Genomic DNA, 17,559 nt, shown 5'->3' with positions numbered 1-17,559 from the left:
TTCAGATATCCATATTACAGATATTCAGATTTGTTTCAGAAAAAAATAGTATTTCAGAGAAAAAATAAAGGAAAAAAAAGATATTATTTAGGCTAATGCCCTGCCACTGCAAAGCTCTGAGCTGTTTTCTTAAGCCTAGGAAGCAATTCAATTTCCAGACAGATTCCTCCACCTGCTGTTTGCCTTTAACACTCAAGCAGACAAGGAATATATGATGAGACAGAGTCAGCAATGTCAATCAAATAATAGTTAGGTTTCTTGTCCCTTATACACACTAAAAAATGGGGATTGGACCAATGCTGTTCCTCTCTGACTCAGCACCAATGCCATCTGAGGCACTGCCCACATTTCCCTTCTTGCTGGGTGGAGAGGGGCCTTTCATTAGCAGAGGGCTTTGGCCTGGTAAAGGCCAAATAATAACTTGGGGGTTTGTTTGCTTGTTTCTTCCTCGTAACCCCTTTTTTCACAAAATGGAAGAAACATGAAAAGAAGTCTAATCTGGCTTTTTAGGGATCAGGCCACTGAGTAAAGCTGTGGTTGAAATGTTGCTGTCCTCATATGAAAAACCACTGTTTTCAGAAAATCCCTTTAATTAAAATGGAGAAACTTCTTTAGAGCATCAGGCAGAACAAAAGAAATGAGCTCAGCTACAAAGATTTCCTAAGGAGCCTCTGCTTGGAGGCTGCCAGTAAAACCCAGCAAGAGACCCTTTGTAGGGTGCAGTTTCCTTTTGCCATGAGTTTGACCTGCTCCTGCACACCTCTGATCTCAGCAGCTACCAAGGACAGATAAAAGAATCTTTGGTTTCACAGGAAATAAACTCCTAAAAATACCCTCACATTTCATGCTGGATTTATTCCCAAAATACAGCCCCTGTCGAGGCATCCCTCCCTCTGAGTGATCGATGAGGACAGGAGGGACAGCACTGTACTTCCCTACTGTAAGATTTAAATAAAAACAAATTATTCCAATTTTCTAAACATAAATCCTGAAGGTTTGATGAGGACAGATGCTTTCCAGTTTGTGTATACACTTACATAGCATGCATTTTTCATTCCTGTTTACCATCTACTTACACAGGGAACAGAGCACTTAACAATGTCAACATCATTTTGAGTGCACTGTAGCTACAAATTATTGATCATTCATAAAACATGAGGCAAATGTTTGTGATTAGTTCCCCAAGCCTGATGGGCTGTGCTTACACAAATACAGCCCCACCCCAGGCTGCAGTGCTGCATCTGAAACTCTTGCAGAATTAAAGAGAATCCCACTGCAGGTGCCTCCAAAGCCCCTGAGATCTCACAGGGACTCGAATGGGCAGGAAGCTCCAGATGGCAGAAACCACATGAAACAAATGCACAACAAATTGCCTGGGTTGGTTGGGTTCCCTAAATTAGCTTGATCCAGACAATAAAACCTTACTAAAAGCAAACAGTTAAATGAGACATTAGCAATGGGTCCATAGGGTTAAAACTTTAAATAACTTCGGAAGGATCCATTTTGAAGACTATCAGCAGGTATCTGACATATTATTCTCTTTCCAAAACACTGCTTTAATTAAATATATACAATGCACTGTGCCAGGACTGTCAGCAGAATTATACAGCTACATTTGAATGACTGATCTATATGTTTGCTAATTTATTCTCCTCTCTAAACCAATAATGATCACCAGAAGCTGCCATTGTCCATATCTCGTAATATTATTTTCCTTTGACTATCTGAAACAACCCCACCACAGCTGGAGGCACACAATACATTTGAGAGACAAAACCAAAATGCTAAATGTCATAATCAGCTCCAACAATGAGCATACAGTGGAATAAACTCTAGGACAGAATTCCTGTCAGTCTCTGAGTGAAAGACTAAGACACGTAGCCTGAAAAACCCACTGAAATGTCAGCCTAGGGGTCTTCATCTGTCACTGTGGTTTAACTTTGCCTGTCCATCCAACAGGGAACTCCTTCAGTTTTGTTAAACTCACATTAAAAAAGTGATTTCTACTACTGCAGTACATAAATACAAAAACTCATCCCTCCCTCCTTCCTCCCAATCCAAGGCTTCCAACTCAGACTTACATTTTCCTGAGGTTGGGCAATTTCTTGAAGAGTCCAACAGCTTCCAAAACAGAAATATCATTGTCATTGAGACGCCTGAGAGGAACAAACAGAGAGTTATTTAGTGCTTCCCAGATGTCTGTGGATACATCCCTGTGACATTCAGGGCTGCCACACAGAGATCCATGACCTTTGTGAAGCAAGGCTCTCCCTGCCATCTCCCCCAGACTCCTACAGGTAACAGAGTTTAGCTTTGAAGGAAAAGGGACACAGAGGAGTATCTACAGTGAAAGCTTAGGATGCCCTAAAGAGTGTAATGCCAAAGGACAGTGTCAGAGCCCCTTCATCTCCCAGTGCATGGGAAAAGGAATTATTGAGGTAATCCATTGCACACAAACCCCCTGTGCGTGACTGAACCTCTGTGGTGCACTCTGCTACACCAGGCACGCAACTGGAGATGGGGCCATGCAACCAGAAGGGCTCTGATTTCAGCTGCTTTCCTATAAAACTCTGCTGATCTTCAAAATGAATGTGAAGGCCACTGTCTTGGCAGGCTTGGGATGTAAAATTTGTTCTCTGATTGAACATAGCTCCATTTTGCTATGCAGTCTCTGCCGTGTTTCTGGATGTCTCTCATACTTTTTCTTAACTTCAGATCAATAATTTTTATGAGGTTTTAAAATAGAATAAGAACAATAAATACAACACTAACTCAAAAAAAGAAAATTCTGTTTGAATGGGCTACCAATGCAAGAAAAGAACCAGAATCTTCAGTTGCTAAGCAATAAAAATGTTTTCTCATACTCAAATGTCTTGAAGTTACATTAATTTAGTAAGACCTGCTCCACCCAAGTAGCAGGCCATGCTGAGATGCAATGAGCTCCCAATCACAGATTCACTCAAATGGGTAAAACCATTTCTTAAATGGTGCAAAGGCAGAGGACTCCAGAGTAGACTGGACAGGAAGGACAAAGCTTGGGCTTGGCCAGCATTGGAGGAGGACACAGGGCTGGTGCTAGAAAAATGAGAGTGATGGCGCAACTCTGAAATAAAATTTGCTTTCCCATTTCCACACCGGGATAAAACTAGAAGGTGCCTTTAACAATCTGAGTTGCTTTTACAGCCTTTAAAAATCAGAAAAGCCAACAAGTGCAGCTGCAGGGCCGTGTCGGAGGCACACTCACAGGTCGGTGGTGTACTCAGGGAGGTGCGTGGGCAGCCGGGTGAGCTTCTGGTTGGAGCAGTCCACCACTGTCCCCTCGCAGCGACACTTCTCGGGACACACAAGGTCCATGAAGCACTTCCCAGTGAATTTACTTCTGTAATCCTCTGAGCCTGCAATAAAAAGGAAATATATTCCAGCAAACAGTTGTTGAGAACAGCAGTGACCATGGGATCCACCCTCAGCATTGCCTCCTGTCATCCCCCAGCTCCTGCAAACACTTCTAATACTTGCCAAGGACTTGTGCTCAGCAATTTTTAAAATTACTCCCAAGGCTTGTCCCTGGTTTTTCACTCTCCCCTTAACAGAATAATTCCTTGTCTAACAAGCCTACCTGTTAAGGTATTTTCCAGCAAAGTCAGTTTTTTCCCATCTGGAATTTAGTCCAGCAACAAGGAAAAGGCATCTCATGAAAGAATTCAAATGACAAAAGACTTTTGAAGATATCATTTGAAAATCCCAAATGTAAAGACCTCAGCTATTAGAGCTGTTTTTCAGGGCAATCTTTTATTAGACAACCTTGTCAACTTTCCAACAATTAGATGTCTTTATTAACTATGTTAAACAAACAGCAAAGGAAAGTAATAGCAGTTTAAATAATTTTCATTTTAATTAAGGAATGGGTAGAGCATACTTAGTGAGAAGCACTCCCTGATGTACCATTACACAGTGATTGCCAGACCTCTTTGACTGGGTTTTTGACCCATTCTAATGAAATGCTTTTCCAATTAGGCTCAGAACTAATCTGTCCTTTTCAGGTTTGGTTTTTCTCATTTAATAGCAGCAGGTTGGAAACTCGATCTCAGTGCTTCAAGGAACCAGGAGGATTAATAAATGTGTGTGTGTGAGCAAAGTGCTGCCAAACCCCCACCATGCAATTCCTGCCCATTCACTTCATATTTCATAATGGAAGCACCAGAACCATTGCAGGAGCCCTGTGCAAGGCCCAGGGATTGTAATCACCAAGAAGCATTTCTCAAGGTTTCCAAATTTTTAAAAGTCAATTACAAGACCTTCTCAGAGAGAGGAGCTGAACAAATGTTTTAAGAACCCAAAAACATCAACAAAAACTTAAACCTAACCTGAAATTTGCTTATGGAGCCTTGATGACATTCATCACCTGCTCCCCCTTCCTGACTGATAAATGCACCACTGCCCAGTTTATGTCCATGCACTATTTTCTGAGAGAAAAATGACATTTCCTAAATCCACTATTGTTTTAATTTATGTTATGCATTATCTCCACAGGGTGATGCAGTGAAAAAAAGCAATTCTACAGGCAATCTAACACTCTGATCCCACAGCCACACTTTGGTTTAGTTTTGTAATTCCAGGTTGGATTATGAGAACACTGACATACAGATTTGTACCTTGCTAATTCAGTGGTGCTAAATTCTTTGCTGGTTTTTGTGCTTATTATAAATTATACATCTAAAGTGCAACTTTCCTGACAGCACAGCACTTAAAGCATTAGGACCAGTGGGCATTTTAAAGCATTATAAAAATACAGTCTAAGAGTTTCCCCACACCATTATCATTTACAGACTTATCCTTTAAAAAAAAATCTAACATTTTATTTCCAGTCCTAGACATTCCAAGCTGGGTAGTCAAAATGTTTGGTTGTTTATGATTCCTTGGAAACAATATCAAAGACAAACAGTTATCAGAGCCAGAGTTTATTAAAATTGCTACAATTACAGTACACATTGAATAACCCACCAACAATCAGTGATCAGAAAGCTGGAAATCTCCAACTTTAACATTGTTGAAGCACTACTAAGTTTCCTAGTAAAAGTGTTTGTTGAAAAAATAATCACAAACAACGTAAAGTTTCATAGGGTAGACATTTATTTAGTAAACTTTTTAGTCTACTGATGGATACAAGATTCACCTTCCCATGGGGAAAAGGGGATGGGAGAGTAGAATTCTATATGAAGGAGAAAAAGCAGTGTATAACATTGGAGGGTGAAAAATAAATGTTTGGTCCTCTCTCAAGCTTTCTGGCTGAACAAATAAAGAATTTTATCACACTTTGACTTGGCACCCACCCTCCTGCTGGTGAGGCACACAACCTTCCACACTGCAGCAGCTCTCAGAGGTTGATGCTGCCTGGGCATCTGTACCACAACTGAAACAGGGGGAAGGCTCAGCTCAGCAGGAGAGGAAGGGAGCAAACATCACCTCCACACTTTTTGTTCCTTCTCTCTCTTTCTCTTTTTTTTTTTTTTTTTTTTTTTCATTTTTCTTTTTGAGTTTAAACAAGAGTTACTCGGGTAATCACTCAGTCAAAAGGAATCAACAGCCTGTATGTGCTCAGCAAGTACTCAGCCATCTCTTAGCCTGAGAGACAGCAGGAATCACCTGCCAAAAACAAGATAAAATTTACTGTTTGACCTGAGCCTCGAGATCACTTGGACAGGTGGCTGCTCTATTAAGATATTCCCATCTGGGATAGCAATGTGAAATGCAGCCATCTGCTTGCAGAGCTGTTTAAGCACACATACATATCCATTCCTGCTGACTGCCAGGCTCTGAGAGAACACAACAGGACTCAGGAAGCACAGCTCACCCCACAGGCATGGAATACTCCTTGTGCACTGTAAAATCATCCATGGAAAGCACAGAGAGGAGATGCAGGACAGAACATGACCCAGGAGTCTCTAGCAATTCCCCAAATGAGGAAGAATTAAAGCTTGCTGTAAAACAAGTAGCCAAGGCAACAGCAAGGCCTGTGTGTGACTGAGGGCAGTTGTAGTTTTTTGATTTGTTGCTTACTCTGATAACATTCTTATTATTTCACAACCAATGTGACACTACTATCAGGTACTGTGATTTCTTCTTATCATAAAACAAACACACCATGGCATTCTACAGAACAGCAGCACTGAGATAAAGAAACATCACATTTCCAAGTGCTCAAACATTCTATGTGCCCTTCTGGTACCCACATGGAGAATCAGGCAACAGAGAGAAATATATTTTTGTTCTACACTTCTTAAAAAGCATTGTTTAGAAAACCTGATTTCAGTTTTTAAAACTTAGCCTTGTCCAAAGAACTTAAGAGGAGTTCTGGAGGATCTGTACTGCTACGAATCGGGCTGCCTCAAAAGTGACCTGACACATTCATCCTAGAAAATGATCCAGCTGCCTCAAATTTGGCACCAAAAGTATGACCATTGAGATCAGTTGGTCTAAAACTTGAATGAAAGACACAGGAATCTCAAAAGTTCTTCATACAACCACAAGATCACAATTCTCATAGGGAATAAAAAAGAAGTGCATTTTTTTGGTCATAATTTCACATTGCTAGTGTTAATTTTTATCAGTAACTACAGATAAAATCTAAGAATCCTGCATGTCCTTCTTTTGACAGTTCCACAATAGAGATGTGAGAAATTTGCAAGACAAGGAAATATTTCAATGTAAGAAAACTTCTGTATGAGACTCTCAAAGTCCTTTATGAAAAGGAGCCATTATCTCTGTGTAGGAGGGGAGTTAGGCAGAAGTATTTTGAAGATCTCGTGAAAGCTGTCAAAGCTAAAATGGCCCATTTGGATTTGCTGGCTCAGCTTTGCCCTCTGGAATTATTGGACAGTGGTGTTCCCAAACAGGCCATGTTAGCCATGTCATTTTCAAGAGATGAAAACAATGTTTTGCAGACTCTTCTGCAGACTCTTTTGCAGACTCTTCTGCAGACTCTTCAATTTTTTGCATTATATTTGTTCACAATGCAATGCCAGCACATTAAGAGCAGGTCCAAAGTTACACTGCATGGCAGGTGTCTTGCTGCAGAAATGGCAAGTGTACCTCAAATAGAAGGATTCACTGGACAGCTCAAACAGACAGATGCAGCTTACATTATGCACAGAGTATGGAGACAAAAGTGATTTTTAATCTCTGTAGGTATGGCTGGAATCACCCTTGAACATTATCAACCAACAGAACGCCTGACTCCTCCATTGTGAGAGCAGTTAAACAGATTAATTACTTAGGAATACATAGAAATGCAGTAATTCTAATTACTCAGAAATGGTTATTCTGCATGCAAGCCCTGTGGAAAGTCTGTGCAAACACCTCTGTGGCCCCCTGGGAGCCTGGTTAGCAACACTTCTCCAGTTCCACCGTGCCCAGAGGGAGAAAGGGAAAGGGAATCTCTCACCTTTTGATGCTTCTGCCCCAGCAGAAGTATCCAGGCATGCCATGCTGCAGGGAGTATGCAGCCTTCCATGGTGCTTGACAGAACCATGTTCCATTTGTATTGTTCTACCACATGGTTAGATCAAGCACAAAGGAAAACCCCATGGACAGCCAGAGTCAGAGTTAGGCAGCGCCAAAGAGAGAGGAGCGGTCAGAGGAAGCAGCATGGAGAAGCACAAGCTGAAGGTTCACGGAGAGCTGCTCTCCACTCCACCCATGCAAAAAGGTGCTGGATACAAGAGGTCATCCTTTATGCTACTGCAGGAACACCCTGGAGCACAATTGGGGTTAGTGAACACGAACAGAGCCCGGGCGAGTTCAGAGACACAGCTGGCACGACAGAAACACCACCAGAGGAGAGCTCACTGCTCCTTCAGAGAGCACCTGCAGCTCCCACCACACACTCAGTGCCCAATCCACTTTGCTTTTTATTACTTACTCTCTCCTGGTGTCTCCTTTCAGTAAAAATGCCATTTAGGTTTGCTCCATTTATTTAAATATAACCGTAGAAATACCGCAGCCCATGCTAATAGCAGCAGCTTCTGAGCTGATGGCCGAGCGCTGGCCTCAAATGCTCCCCGAGTGCCCTTTGAGCCTGATTTCAGCTCCCAGAGGCCCCTCATGCTGGTGGCACTTACACTGACAACCTGCAATTGCCACTGCTTTTCTTTTCTTCTTCTTTTGGTTTCCTCTGCGCTTTCCAGCAGAGCAGCACACACGCGCTACTGCAGACACAGACAGCGTTTTGTTATTCTGTTTCTGAGCACATTTGTTGGGTTTTATGCATCACTCTCTGATGGAAGCTGAGCGTTCTCTATTTCCGACATCCTGAATTATTTCAAACAGCTTTGCTCCTGTAACTCATCCCTGGAACTCTGACATATAAAGCAGAACATTCAGTTCAGGCTTGACTGCTCCCACTGGAATAAAGCTCTCCCTGACTCCACTGTCTGCAGAGCTGTGCCAGTGGACAACGATTTTGAAAGTCACATCTCAAATGCTTACAGGATTCCCAGATGAGAGAGAGAGTGTCTGTCCTCTGCAACTGCTCACAGAGTTCTGCTGGACCCCAGGGAAGGTCAGTGCTGGTGCTTTTAAATACAAATCACTTTCCTTAGTAAGGCGTTTGCCCAAAGAACAAAGTCAGCACCAGGCAGATTATTCATTACCTACACGGAGAACAAGGCAAGTGCTTGAGCAGAGATGACAGATAATGCAGCAGGGGTCTGTGCTTCCCACTCTGCCATGACCCAGCTCTGCTGTGCAGAAAAGCCAACTCTGAGTTACTTGGGAACTTCAGGAAATAAATCAGTACAGTGTTAACTTAGCCACCCCACAGTGAGGGTTTGGTTCAGCAATGAAAGTAAGGCAATTTGATTTTTTAGTCTAAGAAATAGACTGAAATAAATTGAAGCAGTTTTTTAGGGGAACCTAACACAAATCTTCAATCTCCACAGGCTGCCAAACTAGCCAGACTCTGAATTGATAAAAACATTAGATTATTAATTTTCTTCTGTGACTCATGCAATGTGGCACAAAACCACATTAATTTTCTCGCCCGATTAATTCAAAGTATGCATAACCCTGGAATCCACACCTCATTTGCTTAGAAATTATATCTATAACTAGCATTCCTGCCAATAATTTTGTATGGCTCCAGTGAAGAAGGATGTAGAATCCTATATCCTTATTCCTGCACTGCTTTAATAAAGCAGAAATTCTGGCCTGGGCTCTTCAAACAAATTAATCCACAGAATTCTGTTAAACAATGACAAGTAACAGTTCATATCTTCCAAAGACTTTTATATTATATACTGATTTACAGTATTAAGTGGGATATCTGTAATAAACTCAGCAATTTCAGTGTCAATGAACTCTTTCAGTCCTACTAGAATCAAATGCAGTCTGAGCTCTGCAAACACCTTCCTGAGAAACCCCAGGAGAATATTCTGAACAAGTCTCTATTCCTTTGCTGCACTAATTAAACACCACTTACAATAACTGCCTCAACTAATCATCAACTGCAATGAATGAGAGGTACCAGCACACAAAGAAATCTGTCAAAATCCTAATTTATGTCCCTAGAATGCAGGAGAGCAGAAATACCAGGAAAGCACACTATTTTATAAATTACATTTAAATAAATTCCATAAGCCTTTTGGATGTACATAAGATCATCCTGCATAAATGTCTGCAAAAAAGAAGTTGAAAAGTGAAATACATCTCCAGCTCTGTACCAGCTTCCATGAAAACCCCTCCCTTCAGATACTTTACACACAAGCAGCATTGTTTGGTTTGCTTTGGTGTTCATTCAATTCTTGTAATTCACATTGTGTTAATCAGTCACTGAACCTGCAGTTTGTAAAGAATTTGTACACAGGGCCCTGTTTTAACTGTCCCATCAGGGTGCAGCACCTCAGGGGAGCAGCAGTCTCAGAACAGTCAGATGAAATATTTGCTGTCCAGCTGCAGCACCAACACCCTTGCACTGGTTTTAGCTGATGATCTCTGTTCATGGCAGCACCCCCTCAGTTATTTTCTGTATCCCACTCAAGTGACACCACACACACAAAAAGTGCTGCCTTGGCACCCCTGGCGTGGCTCAGCTTAACCTCAGCACGTGGAATTGCAATGTCAGAGGAGAGCAAACTTTGTCCCAGTGTAATTTCTGAGGTTAGAAGAGCAGTCAATCACTCAGCTTTCTGACATGGGTAATTGTCACAGACGCATTTTATGAACAATCCTTTCCTTAGGATTTTTTCTTCTGAGAAGCTGGGAGGCCTCAGAAATGAAATGTAACCAATGGTTATCTGCTGCTGTGGAATGCAACAGGTGCATCTGTGATTGGCCTGTGTGGTTGTTTGTAATTAATGGCCAATCACAGTCAGCTGGCTCGGACTCTCTGGTCAGTCACAAGATTTTATTACCATTCCATTTTCCTCTCTATTCCTTGCTAGCCTTCTGATGAAATCCTTTTCTCTATTCTTTTAGCATAGTCTTAGTATAATAATTTTCTTTTAATATAATATATATCATAAAATATTAAATCAGCCTTCTGAAACATGGTCTCTTCCCTCATCCTGAGACCTCTGTGAACTCCACCACAATGAATTAAGAGGACAATTCAGATCTCAAGGGAGGAATCTGCACAGCCCTGCACTCTGCCTACATGGGGAATCCAGGATAACTGTGATATTTGGATGCCTGTGGATGCATCTGTGACTCAAGAGTCATCTTCCCTCTTCCCAGTGCCTTTACTGTAATTGCAAATAAGGATGGTGGGTAACAAAGCTGTTCAGGTATTTTGCTTTTTTGAAGACTACTTCAACTCAAAAATAAAATGAGGCAGAGCCTAAAATAAACTTCCTAACTGAAACACGTCAGTTTAATTTCTTATTAAGAACCATACTCCCTGTCAAACAGACCCACCTGGTTTATGTTAAGCTTTTGCTTCCTTGAGTGAAATGCTTTCCATTCTTTCCCCCACTGCAGAGCCAGAACCCTCCACCATTGTGTTCTGCACAGGCTAAGGGAGGCTCAGAGCAACTGACACAAACTTGAACACAAAGATCTGAACTGCTGTCAAAGATGTGTAGAAAAGAGAGGGATTTAACCAGTATCCAGTACAGTTAAATTAATTTACCAACAGCAACACTCCCACAGCACAAGGGAACCCAGCTCCATTACTGTTAGTCATAGCAGTTGGATTGTGTTCTCTAATGACTTCAGCTTCAGGAAGAATTCATGCAAACCAAAGCCCAAATACACTCAGTTTCAGTGGGCCATGAAAAATTCATATTCCTAATTACAAATTCAGTGCAGCATTTAATCTGCAGGTGATTTATTGGTGTTAAACAACCTTCCATTCAGATAAGAATAATTCTTATGCACCACAAACATATCCTCAGTTTTGACACATTCAGAGGGTTTCTGAAGGTAGTTCTGCAGACTCTTTCTGTCTTTTAGGGAGAAAAAAAGGGGTTCAACACACAGAATTTAACTGAATAAAACCAAAACATACAAAACATACAAAAAACCCCAAACTAAACCAAACCAAACCACAGAGAAATCTGAATGCAGTTTCTCCAATCATAACCAGTGTTTTCTATCCCTTTCCCTCACAGCAGGGCAAACCCATGGTGAGAAAAGTACTGGAGCTCTCATCTGAGCTCATCTCAGATGAGATTTCCCCCAAATATGAGCAATTCTGGAGCATCCAGAGCAAACCCAGAGGCTCTCAGGGCTTGGACCTTGCTCAGGAGCTGCTGGGGGATCATCACAGGGTCATCACATCCCCAAAAAGCATCTCCCTGCAGCACTGCAACAAGGCACTGGAGCAGGTGGAGACCTGTGCTTGCCATCAAACAGAAAATACGGAGGGCAGGAGCATGAGCCCATGGTCTGTAAATGACTATTTGCTTATTAAAAATGAAAGGAATTTGCAAAGTTGTCATCAGAGTGATTGGCAAATTATGGGAACAACTGCAGAGTGTTTCAATCAGATAAATTATGTAAGATCTGGGCTAAATTCACCTGCCTTTCATGACTTTTAAACACTGGTTGAGGAATAGCAAGCCACTGCAGCTTCCAGTTTGAGAGCTCAAAAATCTGAAATAGTGTTTACACACCACTAGGAGCAGAGAAGGGGGTAACCCAAGGAGTCCAAGGGACACAAAATGTGGGAATGGCCACAGACAAAAAGCCCTGACATGCAGCCTGTGCTCCCCTGACTCCATCCAGGGCAGTTCTGTGCTTCTAAATGTGCAACAATGCAGAGAAGAGAGGAGGAAATTTGAGGTGATTACAAGAAACAGCAAGTCTGTTCCAAAGGAGACAGGTAACCTGAGGAAGGTGAGTGTGTGTGAAGACAGAGACTGGAAAAGAACATAAAGAACATAAAGAGCACAAAGAATTAGGAGAAAAGCTGCAATTAGTGAGAAGAGGTTTTATCAAATGCCTTAAAAATTATGAGTGAACAAAAAGCAGCTACGTTTCCATGCAATAATTGTGAATAACACGAGAGAAATAACACTAGCCCTAAATATGCCATTTTTGGACCCAAATGTACCCAAAAAGGCTGCCTTTGCTTTGGGTTGGGTTAACAAGAAGTAGTGTCCAGAAAGGAGAGAATAATGCTGGCAGATGGTTCATTTTCCTCCTCCTGCTCTCCCCTGTCCTTTTGATTGTATGGCACTGTCTGGAACTGAAGGAACTAATTAAAGGCAGTTAGACACAATGTATGCAGGAGGAAGCAATAAGACAGGCTCACTTCAGAGTATTTCCAATAGCAATCTTCTTGATAAAAGTCTTATTTCTAAGAATTAGAAGATAAAGAGCTTTTGTGATGTGATGTTTGTAGAAACACATTGCTTTGATCATTATCAGAGATAGTTTGTGTCAGTACAGCAGGTGGAACTTTCATCGCTTTTGAAATGCACAATATACTGAAAAATGCAAACATATCACAGGGAGAAGTGGATATACAGCTGAATGCAAAGGCAATTCTTTCCAAAAGCTATTTCATACACAGTGTCACACAGCAATCAAGGAACCTGCCAAGTCTTGAAGTGACAATAAGCTACCACAGAGACAACACAATCTGCTCATGGATTCATTTCCCTTACTCCTAAAGCCCAGAACACAAAACTGCTCTGTAGTGAACTGAATCAAATGCTTCTGGGCAGGATATTTGTGTTGATCTTTTCCACCCTTTTTCATATTAAGAATAGGAGCCTCCAGTGACCTCAGGCTGCCAAGCACCATTGGATCCTTAGGTGGTCAGAGTGGGCAGATGCAGCCAAAAAGAAAATGATCATCAGAATTTCACTAAAGCTACTAAAAATGACAGCATTTCCCTTTTCTAAACAGAAGAGAGAGAGAATTAGACACAGCCTGTACTTATGATTTCTCTTTCAAGAAAACATCTCAGATTTTTTAGTCTCAGATTGTACAGCTGTGGGGACAGTTGGGCAAGGGGGAGATTTGTTATTGTTGTGGTGCACTGCATCAAATGGAAAGCTAAAAATCACAGAAAATAGTATCTATTGCAATCTGAAGTTTAAACATATTTGATGGCATATTCAAAAGCTTTGCCTGTCTCACAGCCCTGGGCAAAAATATGTCCTGTTCCCTGCTGTTCCTTCATTTCATGCTATAATGCTTCCAATTCTCCTTTTAGAAAGAATTATGTACATTATCTACCTGTTGCACAGAAGCTCCTTCCTATGGCCACTCATAACCTTTGCAGATGTTGCTCCATTGTCATCAGTAAAAGCTCGAGTCATTGGGTTCTGTGGGGAAATGGCATCTGGGAAAAGTGCCTCAATTGAAAGAACTGGTCAACTGAGAAAAGAAGGTGAGTACTTCAGGCTGGATGCTATTGAACAGGATGGTGGGGACCTGCAATGAAAACTGAAGGAAAGAGTGTGCAGAGGGAAGTTTTGTAGATGTGTCTTCACCGTTTCATTTAATTATCAAATACAGTTCTACTTAGCCCATCTGCTTCTGTGTCCTCTTGACATTTCCTTCTTGATGCTGCTCTGCCACTTCAGACTGATGAAACTTCAAACACCTCAGCTTTTCTCCTGCTAACCACTCCTCTCTTCTGTTCTTAGAGAAAAAGCACTTCCCTTTCTTCCCTTAATTTACTGAACAGACACTTTTTTTTTCTCATAAAAGGTCCTTTCTGACAGTCCCTTTTATGATCACAGAATCATGGAATGGTTTGGGTTGGAAGGGACCTTAAAGCTCATCCAGTCCCACCCCTGCCATGGCAGGGACACCTTCCACCATCCCAGGCTGCTCCAAGCCCCGTCCAGCCTGGCCTGGGACACTTCCAGGGATGGGGCACTGCCACAGCTGCTCTGGGCACCCTGTGCCAGGGCCTGCCCACCCTCACAGGGAAGAATTTCTCCCCAGTATCTAATCCAAACCAACCATCTTATGGTTTAAAGCCATTCCCCTTTTCTTGTCACTACGTGCCCTTGTCAAAAGGAATGTGGAAGACACACAGACCACTTCAGGACAACCTCAGAATTTTATGACTTTCAAACTGTCCTTCCCATGATATCAAAGCATTAAGCTCTCCTAGGCTTAACTACTCCTGGGTGTGATCCTGACACTGCCTGAGCGCTGCCTCTGCCTCCACAGAGCCCAAACTTTGTGTGCATGCTCATCTCTTCTCAAATGTCAAAGACTGTGTGAGGATAAAATCCCTCAAATTTCTTCCTTAACCAGCCCCTCATATTCCCTGTGTTTTCCCTTCGAAAAAAACAACTTTCTGACCATTGACATGTAGTAGATATATTACACAAACTGCATGAAAATATAAGGATCCTGAAAAAAGAACCCTTTGAGAAAGAAATGCACATTTACAAAAGAATTTTAAATGAATTTTTTTTTTTCTCATACACTGAGCAGGAGATGTAAAAACTAGAACAGAGAATTCCAAAGACAGTGAGGACACAGACAAGTTACTAAGCCTTGCCATCCCAGTGGGATTGTGTCATCCCTGGATGACACAAAGCTCTGCCCAATGCTCTAAAAGAAGATTCATACCTCATGGACATTTCTGCAGAGAGACGTGCTGGGTTAGATCCTGGGATGAAACACATTCCTCAAAATGAAAACATGGAAAATTCCTGCTAAATGCCAAGCCTGGAGCAGCCATGATTCAAAGGGACAAGTTGAGCAGAGCAGGTGCCAAGGATGTCTGTTCCCTGGATTGATTTACAAGCTAAGATTTTCTAAACCATTAGATGTTCTCTGTCTCATGTGAGCAGACAGCAAGTCGAGTTCAATGCATCTCATCACCATCTGGAAACTCTACAGGCAAAGATCTCTTCTCTACTGAGCTTTTGAACAGCATTAGTTTTCATCCAGCTGAAATCTTTGTTCTGAAGCTGCTCAATCCCTGCTCTCCTCCTTCATAAGTCAGGTTTACGCTTCTTCCATGTGGTTTTGATATAGATGTAGAGCTGGAGACCCAGGGAAAAACAGCCTAATGCCTCAAGGAAAGGACCCCCACGATAAGAACTCACACAAAATATTATTCTCAGCATCACCAGGCACCGAGTTCTGCACTTCTTAGCTATGACCTCTCCTAAATGGTGTCAGCTGGTGTTTGCCTTCTCCAATCTCCTGTACCTTTGTTCAAAGCATGCATGCACACACATAACATTAATTCCTCCAGCCCATTAATAAAAGCAGAAGAAAATAACAATGGCAAATTGGGTACAGGTTTATACAGATCTGTTTCTGCAGGCTTTCCTGCCTAAGTTATATTTATGCATTTTCATTTCCAGTTTATTTAAATATGAATATTACTGGCTAATTACATTGTTACTATGATGGACACAATCCAAAAACCTGGATAAAATATGTCATAATTTCAGGCCTGATTATAAATGTTGTGGCTTCAGTCACAAGGGATTGAAGACCTTAACAAGCCTGCCCAAGAGAAGCTGACTGCAAATGAAGTTATCTTTATTTTCTCTCCCCCATAAAGGGAAGGTTTAGCTCGGCATGTTGCTCACAGTGATGCACAAAGCACAATGGCTTGTTTTGGGCTGCTGCCACTCAGCTTCATGCTGCATCCCCATCTAGAGCCATTCATCTTGTACCACCAGGAACACAATTAATCATGTTGCTTTTCAGAGGAAAAAAAAGAAAAATCATAGTAATTTTCATAGAAAACACCGCAAGGTACTCCATCAATAACAGTCATTTTTCTCCTCAGTACACACTAATAGATTTGCTTACTGAAACCTGCTTGTCTTTACAGTACACAAAAATGCAGTAATCCAAAATAGATATAACCGATATAACCAGTAGGAAAAACACATGAAGAAGCTGTCATTGCTTAGTTGAGCTGTGTAAGGCAAGAAATATCCTTTTACTGACAGCTGAACCATAAATAAAGAACAGATAGGATTAAGAAAAAGCTGTTTATGTTACTTTGGAGGTTAATTTCATGTGGAAACATTTTTCTATTTCATTTACAACACAAAAACTTTTCCTAAATTTTTATGCACCCTTTGATTCAAAGCTTGCTGAAACCAAAAATCTTACCAAATTTGATGGCAATTTTACTGTAGTTAGTGAGTGTTACTTACGGATGTAAGGAAAATGAATGTATGAAAGCACGTGCATCAATGCCCTTCCCTCACCCCAGATTCACTCCCATCCCAGCTCAGAAATGCTCATTGCTACTTGTACAAAAACCTCTCATACTGTTCTTGTACTGTTCTCAGCCTTTTAGGTGTGGGAACTAAACTTGAGCTCAGCTCTCATTAGGTCAGTAAGAGCTCTGCTTGAATACAACTGACAACCCTGTCAAAATATAGCATTTCCCACATGAATTCATATATATTTTCATTGTTTTGCTTAAATATTTAATAATTTAGTATCTTTTTATGAATATGCGTCACAAGCTTTTATCTTTATTTTTGTTTTTAGGAGAAGACAGCTATAGACTCCTTTTTTTTATTCTTTTCTTTTCTTTTCTTTTCCTTTTTTTTTTTTTTTTCTTTTAATCCATAAGGTAATTGCCTTTCTGTCGAACTAACCGAATTTGCCCAAATTCAATTTCCAAAGCTGCTCCCTGATATCCATTAGAGCAAACGCTGTGGGGCAGATTGGATTAGCGGGCTCTCTGGGCCTGCTCCTCCCCGCGCGGGGAGCGCAGCAGAGCCCCGGATAAATGAATTATTACCTGAGCAGCGGAACTTCTTGCTCTTGATCTGGCTGATGCGTTTGTTGGCAAGGCGACGGGGATTGCTGCAGCGCGCGCCGCTGGTCTCGATGGGATTGTCCTGCAGGTAATCAGCCAGCCACTTCAGATGGCAGTCGCACACAAACGGGTTCTGAGCTAAATGGCTGCGGGAAGGATGGCATGTTTAATCACCACTGACCTGTGACACCCTGCTCCTGCATTGGGGGTTCTCTTTTTTTTTGTTTTTTTTTGGTTTTTTTTGGTTTTTTTTCTCCACCGAAGCTGAAGAGTGGAGTAATTGAATCGGCTCCTGGAAAAAGAAACCACCCCAGGCCTGGCAGAAGCTGCATAGGGCCACACATGAATGG

At 41.6% G+C, this 17,559-nt stretch overlaps 1 protein-coding gene across 4 annotated transcripts in view; it reads right to left on the bottom strand.

Moving 5' to 3' along the window:
- The window catches only part of SLIT3 (slit guidance ligand 3), a 491,085-nt gene that overhangs the window by 116,912 nt on the left and 356,614 nt on the right, over nt 1-17,559 (bottom strand). For all 4 annotated transcript variants that reach the window (XM_063168563.1, XM_063168565.1, XM_063168564.1 and 1 more), the window contains 3 exons: nt 17,192-17,355; nt 3,245-3,395; nt 2,082-2,156 (listed from right to left, as the gene is read on the bottom strand). In XM_063168563.1, the coding sequence (XP_063024633.1) occupies nt 2,082-2,156; nt 3,245-3,395; nt 17,192-17,355 (390 nt within the window). The remainder of the gene's footprint in view (nt 1-2,081; nt 2,157-3,244; nt 3,396-17,191; nt 17,356-17,559) is intronic.

The sequence above is a fragment of the Melospiza melodia genome, chromosome 14 (assembly GCF_035770615.1).
Source record: "Melospiza melodia melodia isolate bMelMel2 chromosome 14, bMelMel2.pri, whole genome shotgun sequence".
NCBI classification, from domain to species: Eukaryota; Metazoa; Chordata; class Aves; order Passeriformes; family Passerellidae; genus Melospiza; species Melospiza melodia.
This window is presented reverse-complemented; position numbering and strand designations above follow the sequence as displayed.